Source organism: Sardina pilchardus, chromosome 4 (genome assembly GCF_963854185.1).
Source record: "Sardina pilchardus chromosome 4, fSarPil1.1, whole genome shotgun sequence".
Classification (NCBI taxonomy): Eukaryota; Metazoa; Chordata; class Actinopteri; order Clupeiformes; family Clupeidae; genus Sardina; species Sardina pilchardus.
Genome location: NC_084997.1, coordinates 8,526,830 through 8,537,647, shown reverse-complemented (window position 1 = coordinate 8,537,647; position 10,818 = coordinate 8,526,830). Strand labels below are relative to the sequence as shown.

The 10,818-nt window shown below is 50.5% G+C and overlaps 1 protein-coding gene across 1 annotated transcript in view; it reads right to left on the bottom strand.

The window, feature by feature from the left end:
* Positions 1-246: 246 nt before the first annotated feature.
* The window catches only part of LOC134077982 (potassium voltage-gated channel subfamily H member 7-like), a 54,560-nt gene continuing 43,988 nt past the window's right edge, over positions 247-10,818 (bottom strand). The window contains exons 9-17 of the mRNA XM_062533613.1: positions 9,924-10,123; positions 9,426-9,428; positions 8,193-8,445; positions 5,462-5,667; positions 5,243-5,327; positions 4,539-4,805; positions 2,349-2,499; positions 692-872; positions 247-561 (exon numbers count right to left, since the gene is read on the bottom strand). Coding sequence (XP_062389597.1) covers positions 247-561; positions 692-872; positions 2,349-2,499; positions 4,539-4,805; positions 5,243-5,327; positions 5,462-5,667; positions 8,193-8,445; positions 9,426-9,428; positions 9,924-10,123 — 1,661 coding nt within the window. The remainder of the gene's footprint in view (positions 562-691; positions 873-2,348; positions 2,500-4,538; positions 4,806-5,242; positions 5,328-5,461; positions 5,668-8,192; positions 8,446-9,425; positions 9,429-9,923; positions 10,124-10,818) is intronic.

The window sequence follows — 10,818 nt, the reverse complement described above, 5'->3', positions numbered from 1 at the left end:
GGGCCTTCACTGGTATCCTCTCCCATTGCACACATATCTCCGAGAACCACAACGAACGTCTCAAGAAAAGTGATAAACTACGGAAGAGAAGGTGTATCAGTGGTACAGCTACATACAGTGTGGTGAGAGAACGAACACACGGTCAACACGGCCAACCAGACCCTGAGTGACAGGCTGTAGCAGACAAAGAGCCAGAGCCAGGGAGGGGCAGGGGGGGCGAGGGGGGCGGGGGGGGCGGGGGGAGAGCTACTTCCTCATGAGCGCAGGGTCAGACGGGGGTCTGTGGAGTCCTGCTGCCCCTGCACTGGGCGATGGCTCTAAGGAGGAGGAGGAAGAGGAGGATGAGGAGGAGGGTGGCTGGATGGGTAGCATGGGCTGGGAGTGCTGCTGCTTGAGGAGGGCAGTCTGCAGGGAAGAGTGTCTGTGGTCCACGGAGGCGTCCCCGGCCAGCAGCGCTGAGAGGGGGTCATCGGGGGGCGCTGCGCTGTCCAGGGGGACCAGGCCTGACGGTGACTCTTTGGGGTTCTGAGGGAGCTGTGCCACGCTGAAGAAATCAGTGTTCTGTGAAGGAAAAAGAGAGGAATACAGTTCACTATGACTGAACAGGACTGGGATCATTTCTATTAAGATATTATGTATATAATGTATGTATGCTAGTTGTGTGTGGTGCAGGCCCTGGAGTTGTGTGCACCTGTGTTGGCTGACTGGGGGACTGGGCAGTCATGATGGCAGCGATGGGCTGCACCCGGATGGCGGGCCTCTTGTACTCTGGGCTGGCCGTCACCGTGCTGTAGGCCGGGGGGCCCATGGACGACTGCCTCTGGAGCAGCTGCAGGATGGTCTGGATGTCCGATGTCATCTGAGACTCCAGCCTGGGAACACCACGAGAACAACACAGCGCCATGAGGTTTAGGCTTGGTCCTTACATAACGAGACAGCAACCAACCAACAGACTCACAGAAAAAAGTGCAGTGCTGGCATGATCAGACCACTAGGGGGAGCTGGTGTTCTGTTCAAAGTGCAGCTGTTCTCGTGTTTGTGCTGTATGTAACAGGTATGATTATTTACATACATTTTCACAATGCAGTGGCCCAGCTTTGAATACAGCAGAGCTGTAATGAACAGGAGCATAGTTAGTTTAGCCTTAATAACTGCATTTCCCTTATCCCCATTTCACTTGTGATCAATTCTCCTTCTAGTGTCTCTTTGACCTGAACTTGGCAAACTGGTGAACTGGCTGCTGAACTGGCGTAGTTAATGTTCTCCACCAAGCTGCAGATGTCTACTACACTACGTGACCCCCCCTCCGGTCCTCAGGTCCCTCTCCCTCCCTCTCCCTCCATCCTCCCGGGCACAGCCAGAGGGGAGAGGCCTGCCGGTGACATGAGGAGAGGGATGCAGGGGCCGTAACCAGGGAGAATGAGAGAACAAGAGGAGGAGAGGAAGAGAGAGAGAGAGAGAGAGAGAGAGAGAGAGAGAGAGAGAGAGAGAGAGAGAGAGAGATGGGGAGGGAGGTCACACAGAGTGCACAGGAGAAGCTATCACTCACAGATGGAAAAATAAAACCTGCATGACACAAGGTTACTGCACCCCCTCTCTCTCTCTCTCTCCATCTCTCTCTCTCACACACACACACACACACACACACACACACACACACACACACACACACACACACACACACACACACACACACACACACACACACACACACACACACACACACACACACACACACACACACACACACACACACACACACACACACACACACACACACACACACACACACACACACACACACACACACACACACCCCTCTACTCTCCCTCTTTTTTTGGGTGTGTGTGAGGGGGGCTGTATTAATTTCCTCCATGAATATCAGCTGCTGCTGTTCTCCCTATATAGCCGGCTGCTCTGTAAAGTGTGGCGCTATGGGCCGGCGGCGGTGCCTGTGCCGCGGGCTGAACTGGAGGGTCTCCGCGGGGCCCGTGCCAGCGCGCTCCGGCATGATAACCCTCGCTGGGGCCTCGGCACAGGCGGAGCACCCATTTAGAGTGGCTCTCATCATGGCCCCCTCTGCTGCAGTGCCCCCCTCCCATGCAGACCCACACCGTGGGCGCTCTGAGAGGCCGTCACTCACTGCACACGCTCCTCTCTGAGGGGGGGATCAGCACGAGTGTAATCCAGAACAGCTTAGCCCATTCCAATGTCAAGCATTTAGAGTCGGAGATGAAAAAAAATATAACGGGGTGCTCTATTGGGCATGCTTAGCCGAGTTGGGGGTTTGCGTTGGAGTGTGAACGCGGTGGTGTAACTGAACGGCGGTTCGTTTGGTGCGTACGAACCTGTTCAGGTGCTCCTGGAGCTGGTCCAGGCGATGCTCCACCTCTCCGTAGGTGATCTCGCTGCCCGAGTCGTCGGCTGCTTGCGCGTCGGGAGACTGCACCATTTCCTGCAGGAGGTCCCTGGGCTTTTCACAGGCCCACTCATCCACCGCTGGAAGCACACACAGACACACAGAGGGGGTGGGAGAGAGAGAGAGAGAGAGAGAGAGAGAGAGAGAGAGAGAAAATGAGAGAGAAGAGTGTGGGGGGGGGATATGAATATGAGTGTGCATGCAGAGAGGCCATTTCCAACATTAATCAATCATCCAGCACAATGCATGGAAATAGAGCCCCATTCATCCTGGGCTGAGAGCCGGGCCCTGGCCTTTGGACGCGGGCTCTTTGTGGAGTGGGCTTGTAGTGGCGGGAGCTCCTATCTGTGTGGTCCCACGCACGCCCAGGCACACTGAGGCAAACACGAGGGGTTATCTCCCCCTGACACCTGCTGATGCCTCTATTGTGATGCGCCGCTCAAAGCAGCACTATAAAACTACTAACAGCTTTGGCCCCCGCTGACAACGGCTCGCTCGCTCATTGTCACCATTACGCCATTCGCACGGCGAGCAATGTGGGTAATTGAAAAGTTTTCATGCGCCTCGGCCTCTATTTTTTTTCCGATAATCGCTGGTCGAGCAAGCATCTCAGCAATTCTGATCGCTGCTATTAAAAATAATAATAATAACAGTGGTCCAATTTTGTTTTCCGAGTCTGAGTTTCGTTTTTTTTTTTTATCAGAGGGTGTAAGACTGACTGGCTGAGGTTTGAAGTGTACGTTCTCTAAATATGCCCTGTAGCCTCGTCAGCTCTGATAAGCGTACCAAGTGAGAGGGTGGTGTGCAGAGGACCGGGAGAGGGACACTCAGACTGACAGTCATCACATCCCTCTGAACACCTGTCAAGCCAGCACTGCATGCGGCATTAAGACATCATTTCTAGTCTGTGGGTGTGTGTGAGTGTGTGTGTGTGTGTGTATGTGTGTGTGTGTGTGTGTGTGTGTGTGTGTGTATGTGTGTGTGTGTATGTGTGTGTCTTTGTATGTCTGCATCTTATGTGTGTGCAAGTGTGCTTGTTCGTACGAGTGTCTAGGTTGGAGTGATTTGGCCCAGACATTAAAAGTGAGGAATGCAAACGACAACCCAGATTTCCCAGCAGTCATCTCAGGACGCGGGGCAGCTTGTGAAGGCTGAGATAGTGGCGCATTAACTTGGTAAACCAGGAGAGATGGGGAGAGAGAGAGAGAGAGAGAGAGAGAGAGAGAGAGAGAGAAAAAGAGATAGAGTGAGATAGACAGATAAAGAGAGAGAGAGAAGTGGGCCATACCACGTGTGGGTAGTGGGGGCGTTGGATGCGAGCGCAAACCGCGGGCCAGCGGATTTTCCCTAATGCCTCGGAAAAAGGCCTGTGCTCGGGCTTAAGCCTCTGAGAGACCTGGCCCCCGGTGAGGCCTCGGGTGCAGTCACAATGTCAGACTGCAAACACACACACACACATACACACACACACACACACACCACACACCCCCCCCCCCCACACACACACGTACACAAAGCCCCCCCCCACAGGTCCACACTTGACACCTGCATGCATGGCACACATGTGTTGATGTGTGTGCACAGACACAAACAGCTTTAGCCTGAGCCAGGATTTACCACTGACACTGATTGCAACTCTGATTTCATTAATGGTGTCATCTGAGGATCTTAGATACATACATCTTACATCACGAAATATGATTACATGCTCTTTTATTTCCCTTCGGAGAAATTGGTCATTTGGGAAAATAAATATCTTGTTTAGTCGGAAACACAAGGCTGATAATGGATCATTGGAAGTCAGCGTGATCCTCTTAATAGGATGTTGACTGGCATGGTTTTTTGTCTGTGCAGTAATGGCTTAATCCAGAGCTCTTTGGGCTGCTTAAGAGGACTTCACTTGTTCCCCGAGGGTGAGTAGCTCCATTTTAAACCAATTTTTAAAACTCGATTCCCAAAACACTCAGAAAAATGTGATGTTAGGTGCGGTCATCAAAAAAAGAACAGTAGATTAAGGCTTGTGCTCATCCGTTTAGGAGAGTGATTTTCAGGTTGAAACAAACAAACACAGGTGCCTCTCGATAGAAAGGTGCTGGATTTTTCGTACCACTTGTCTTACCTTTGTCAACCTGTTTTTTCTCCGTGACGTCTCTCGCTTGGGTGTCGCTGGTGTAGCTATAGTCTGGGGTGAGGGCGTAATCCTGGACCGAGGGATATCCCAGAATCCCCGAGCTGGGGAACCCAGGCGGCAGTGACTGCTGTGGTGGCTGTTGCTGCTGCTGCTGACTGTCCCTGGAGTGCCTCCTGTCCTCCGATCCCCTCTTGGAGCCGGCGTACGACTCCCTGTCTTTCCTGGAGTCGCTCTCCGCTTCCTTGTTGCTCTCCCCTGTGGGGGGAACGCTAATCAGTGGGAGGCGGTGGAACACACGGCGCTGGGTAACGCGCCGTTCTTGCTAGCCCTCCTCTGGGACACGCTCTCAGGGAAAATAACAATGCAACTTTGCCCGACGCAAAGTGCTCGCACTACGGCTGCCTGCGTGTCAGTTTTGTTCAGGCTTCAAAGGGACTGATTTGGGAGGAAGCCAGGGGGCTTACACAAAAGCACTAACTATGTAACCGCGCTTCAAAAGGCTACACAATGGCCTAGTGCTGTCGTTAGAGTGGTAGTGTAGTCAATGGTTTAGACTAGAGTGTTATCTGACAAGCATGCATTGTTAACGCTACATTCGAATGGTATATGCTGTGTATTAGTGGTAAAGGTTACTGATGTTTGCAGGGCAGAAATGCTATGTGTATCCCTAGGATACAGTCGTATGCACTCACCTTTAGATGACTTGCGCTTGAAAGAAATTTTTCTTCGGCTCTTGGTATCTTCTCCATCTGAATCACTGCCTTGTGAGTACGTGTTCTAGAGAAATGTGAAAACATGTGATTCCAAAGACACTCTTGCTGAAAGCACAAATTGGAGATGCATTATTTTCTACAAGGAAACAATTTTTGCCATTCCATGTTCGAGGTGATCATGGTTCCCTGGGAGATTACCTTAGCGTTCTCGTCTCTAAGGTTGAACGTGAGCTCCAGGTTGGTGAGGAAGTGGTCGGAAAATTCTGGGTACATGTCCAGCACTTCTAACAGTTCCTCCCTCTGGATGGTGTGCAGGTCACAGTAACTCAGGGCCCGTACATCTGAGTTGGACTTCCCTGGCTTTGCATAGAGGTGGATCATCTCCCCAAAGATGTCGTTCTTCCCTGTGGGACACCAAGGGGTGGAGAGAGACAGTCAGCTGAGACGGTGGAAAACAGAGGTCAAATAAAGGCCAACTGCTTCCGTGAGGAAGGAGGATTAAATACAAAAAAAAATCAAAAATGTTGAAAGTGGATTAAGAGTGCATACGTGGCCAGGTAATATCGGCTTCCCCATCTACGTAGCTCACCCACCCCTTCAGATGCATTATTCAAGCACGACCGCGACTGTGCCAAGTCTTTATCACTCCTTTGATGCCCCGGGAATCTCCCATATTTGGTGACTGACAAGCTTTGCTCTGCTCACTTCAAAAGGAATACGTCCTTGTGATGATACACGCAACGATTCGGTCTTGCTTTCAAAATGCCGTTAGTATGTAATCGGCGTAACGAATCGTCGCACTCGAGAGACATGAAAAAGGAATTCAAAACAGTTTGTCCCGAACTCACATCAACTGTCACTGCAGGGTGGTTGGGAGGGGGCACAGGTCTATAGTCAAAAGGGCATCTTTGGCTACCACGGATGCCTTTAAATGAGGCCAAGTCGGTAAATGTCAGGCCACGTGTGGCCTTCTCTTTTAAAGGAGAGGAGCTGGCCCAGCTCCTGGTGAGCCTGAGGGTGACCTATCGAGGTGTCTGTCGTGTCCACGGCTGCTGGCTCCTCTTGGAAGTACACGCTGAGAAACAATGGAGTCATGCTCATGTAAGACTCGCGTGTGAATCTCTTATTTCATTGAGACCACTTCCACTTCCTCTGGCTGTGACTACGAGGTCAAGCGTGAGATACTTGCACTGAAAAAGATACTATAGCTGTAGAAGGCACTAGAAGAAGGCCTACTAATAGAGGAAAAAATACATATTACTAATAAAGAGCTAATGCAGTCCTTTGCCTTCTGCCCTACATTGTTTGAGTCTCAGGAAAGGACTGTCTCATGTGAAAGCAAAACCCAGTGTAATAGTGAAGTCTAATAAACAGACTGCTTGAGATACTAAGCCATAACAGGTGTACGGTATGCTCTCCATGAGCAAGTGTACGGCTTTTATGCTCCATGGCACCATGCCTTCACTCTCGCCTTGTGCGGGACCTTATTACACCGGCAGACACAAATTCATTGGGTGAAAAATGGGCCATTTAAACATGGCCAAGCACACCCACACCTGCCCAGCGCCAACGGAGCCAAGCCGCGTAACAGGAGTAAGCGCTAGCTAATTACAGCTGCCGATAGCCGCTAGTCGGCCAGTGCCAGCTGTAGTTCGGCACTGTGCCGGGGTATCGGATAACACCGCGAGTAGGAAAAAAAAAAAGACAAAAGAATTGAGCAAGACTCGTCCATTCCATCGCTTTCTCCCTTCCTCTGCCAAAGGTCTTCCCTCTCTCTGCCCCGTCACTGATTTTTTTGTGATCCGTCTTCATGGGCTTGAGATACAGATAAAACGTTGACCTGCCGGGCGTGGCGCTGGCAGCTCGCTCCTCGCCGCTCTTTGAAGATGGCGAACGGGAACCAGAGGGAGCCGCTCAACGGAAATGTCATGAAGGCCCGTCCCCATCTGATGAGCCCCAGTTACGCCACTCCGCCAGACAGGACCCGGGGAGCGGGCAGGCGCGGGTACGTACAGTGATCTGGGCTTACAGGCGGCGGAGGGGTGCAGGAGGAGGTGTGGGGGGGAGGAGGCGGGGGGGGGAGTGACAGGGCCGCGGCTCGGGATGCGCTCACCCGTGTGACGGCAACGGGGCGAGCCAAGAACACGCGGTGACGCGAAGCCACGTATTCATTTCAGTCAGCGGGAGACGAGTGGAAAAGAGCGCTTCTCCTCCTCCTCCTCCTCCTCCTCCTCCTCTTCCTCCTCCACCTTCACCTCCTCCACAAGGTCAGCTGAACTTGATCCAAAAAAATGTGACGTGAGCGTTTGAAGAGTGAGACCATTTTCCAGCGGGGAGTCGGTCCGGGGCCGCCAGAAGCCTTGCTTTCATATTCAGTAAACACAGACACTCGTCCAGCGGGGCAAAATGGAATAATTTCACTCAAAATGTCCAAACACCCTCCAACAAAAAGATGATAGATCTCAATGGTGCATGGCACTGTCACCCTCACCATTATAAACACAGAGGCAGAGAGGACAGTAAACGGATTTAGATATTCATGCCCATGTACTTCAAGGATGATTGTCATTAGCTATGCTGTATACACACATATAAACAATCCCATCATTAAAAAATATCTCTATTCATACACACTCTCGCACGGAGGGAGGAAAGTCATTTTCAGCAGCAATTAGCGCAAGCTCTTTCCTGAAAAATGTCACAGTTGCCTAATCAAATTAGCTGAGCAAATGCTCAGCCTTGTCATGACCTGGCTACAGGCAAAATCATGCAATTAGTATTGACAAAGACGCACACGGTTGGGAATACTCGAGCGAGAGACACAAGGCAGAGCATGTCTCTGTGGGACATCAAAGGAAAAGGGACTATCCTATGTTCCCGTGTCCTTCACAGCACGAGACGCACAAAAAAGCCTGTCTGAGGGACTCACCGAGGATGGCGACCACGATGTCATCCTTAACGATCTCGATGGAGCCGCGCGACAGGAAGTAGAGGGCGGTGAGCACGTCGCCGGAATGGACCAGCGTGTCGCCGGGCGGGCAGTGGGTGGTCTTGAAGTGCATGGCCAGCGCGCGCAGACAGCCTTTGGTGGCCCCCCGGAAGGCCTTGCACTCCTCCAGCACGTTATTGTTGAGGTGCAGGCAGATGTCCGCCTGCAGACACTCGGGGAAACCTTTAAGCACCTACAGCACAGCACAACACACACACACACACACACACACACACACACACACACACAGACACACACACACACACACACACACACACAAATATATTTTGTCAAAAACATTTTATATTTCTAGTTTTGAACAAATCCTATTTAGAATAAATCGATTTTCCTCCGTTTAGTGGCCAGTAGTGGGGGTTCAGAGGTATCTTTACCCCGGCCTTAAAACCAATCTAGCCCCTAATGACATTCCTCGACAAGCTCCGAGATGTCCATTAATAATAGCAATACAGCGGAAATTCCATTACACATTCCATGCACATGTATGGAGTTATATTTGTCCCCAGCCTTGGTTCATGCTCCGAAAGATGAAGAGGTTTGGGATTTGCATAAAGCAAGCTTACTCAGGTGTGATATGAGGGAGGTAATTGAGGGTTTTAGCACGCGTACAGTAGAGATGCTAAAGCGGGCGCGCACGAGATCGGCCCCTGCGCGCACCGAGCACCGTCCTCTGCTCCCAGCACGCTATTAATTAGAGCCTGGTGGGCATGCACCAGCGAGCTTGGGCTGAGATAGTAAACTGCATGGCAACAAGAAAAGACGGCGCTTCTTCCACATTCCTATGGCTGTGCGCGTCGCTGCGAGATTCCGTTTGAGTTCAAAAGGACCCTTTAAACATCAAAGGCATTTCATATGCTTGGTACTGTGTGAAGCCGAGGGTCTGGTCAAAACCTCAGCTTCACACACACACTATGGAGGATGTGTCTAATATTGCAATTGGAATGTTTTCTTTATATTAGACTGGGATTAAGACTGGGATTGTTTTTTAATTACGCAGTGTTCTTGTTTAGACCACGGTTATTCAGGACTATTTATTTCAGGGCTTGGGTTTTAGTATGGTTGAGGGGAAACACTTTACAGCATGAGTTATCACAGAGATGACATCAAGTACAACAATCTGCAAAACAGCATGAGCTCCTGTAATGGCGCATTTACCTCCTGCTCTTTCCAATGGGGGTGAGGTCATTCCGTTTGACATGTGGCAGACATGGAAAGAGACAAGCATTTGCGTTCAGAATATATCACACAACCACAGGAACATCGCACCCACCAAGACAGACAAAAAAAGACATTGCATCAAACTGTCCAACAATAAGGACAACTGTACCAACATTCTTTGACTGGCTCAGTGTGCTAAAAACAGAGTGCCATGCATTCAGCAGCACTGTATACGAGCGCTCATAAAGGACTGTGTTGTGCATTCACCAGTCATGCTGGCCAGTGATGGGGGGGGGGGGGGGGTGAGCATGGCGTAACCTTTATGAGCCCTGTCATTATATCAATGACAGCGTCCGCTTGAGGTCATGTATTGATCTCGTGTACAAATACAGTATGATCCCAACAAAACTAATGGCCCAAATGGGGGTTCAGCACTGCAGCTCTTAAGCCAAGGGAGGGCCGCCAGGACGAGTGGGCAGATGGAGGCGTCCGTACCGTGTTGAGGTCGATGCCGTTGGTGTAGGTCCAGGAGTGCTGGAAGTACTCCTCCAGGCGCTGGCGCAGGGGGTTGGGGATCTGGTGGAAGCGGATGAACTCCTTCACCCGCAGCATCTGCATGTGGTAGCGCGCCGTGCCCGAGTACAGCCGCTGGATGATGGCCGACACGTTCCCGAAGATGCTGGCGTACATGAGCGCTGCGTGAGGTGAGGAGGCAGGTAGGAAGGGTGAGAGAGAGACAGACAGACAGACAGACAGACAGAGGGAGAGAGAAAGAAAGAAAAAAGAGGGAGGGAGAGAGAGAGAAAGGAGAGCGGGAAAAGAGCAGGTGAGTCACCTTATTTCTGTCTGGGTGACTAGAATGAGCACTACAACCATCCTGGTTACTCAGAAACAAACACAAACACATACTGCCTGCATGCTGTGAATGTGGCAGCATTAGGAATGTTGAAATGAACCAGTTTGCAGTTTATAAATGACTCTGTTATAAATCATAACTAATCTCATTTCTCTTCTGTCACATGTTCCCTACTCTCTATATTCTACTCTATCATATTTACTCCATGTTGTGTTCGTGGACACTAATTGTTGTAGCATATCAGTGGCTCTCTCTGCTAATTCGACAAATAGCAAAAATGAACACTATTGTGTACTGTATATGACATATGATAACATTATATAGTGAGGATGACAGAGGAACTGGCGATCTCTGAATTGTAGAAACTAACCATGAAACTAAGATTAATTCTCCCCCTGTTATGCATGCCATTTAATTTCAATCCATGGCATCCCTAGGCAGTACCGTATGCAGGTCTGAATAGGAGTGTGTGGTGGTGGTCATATTGATGGAAATCTGTAAAGTGTGAGTAATTTAAGAATGTATATTTAGAGG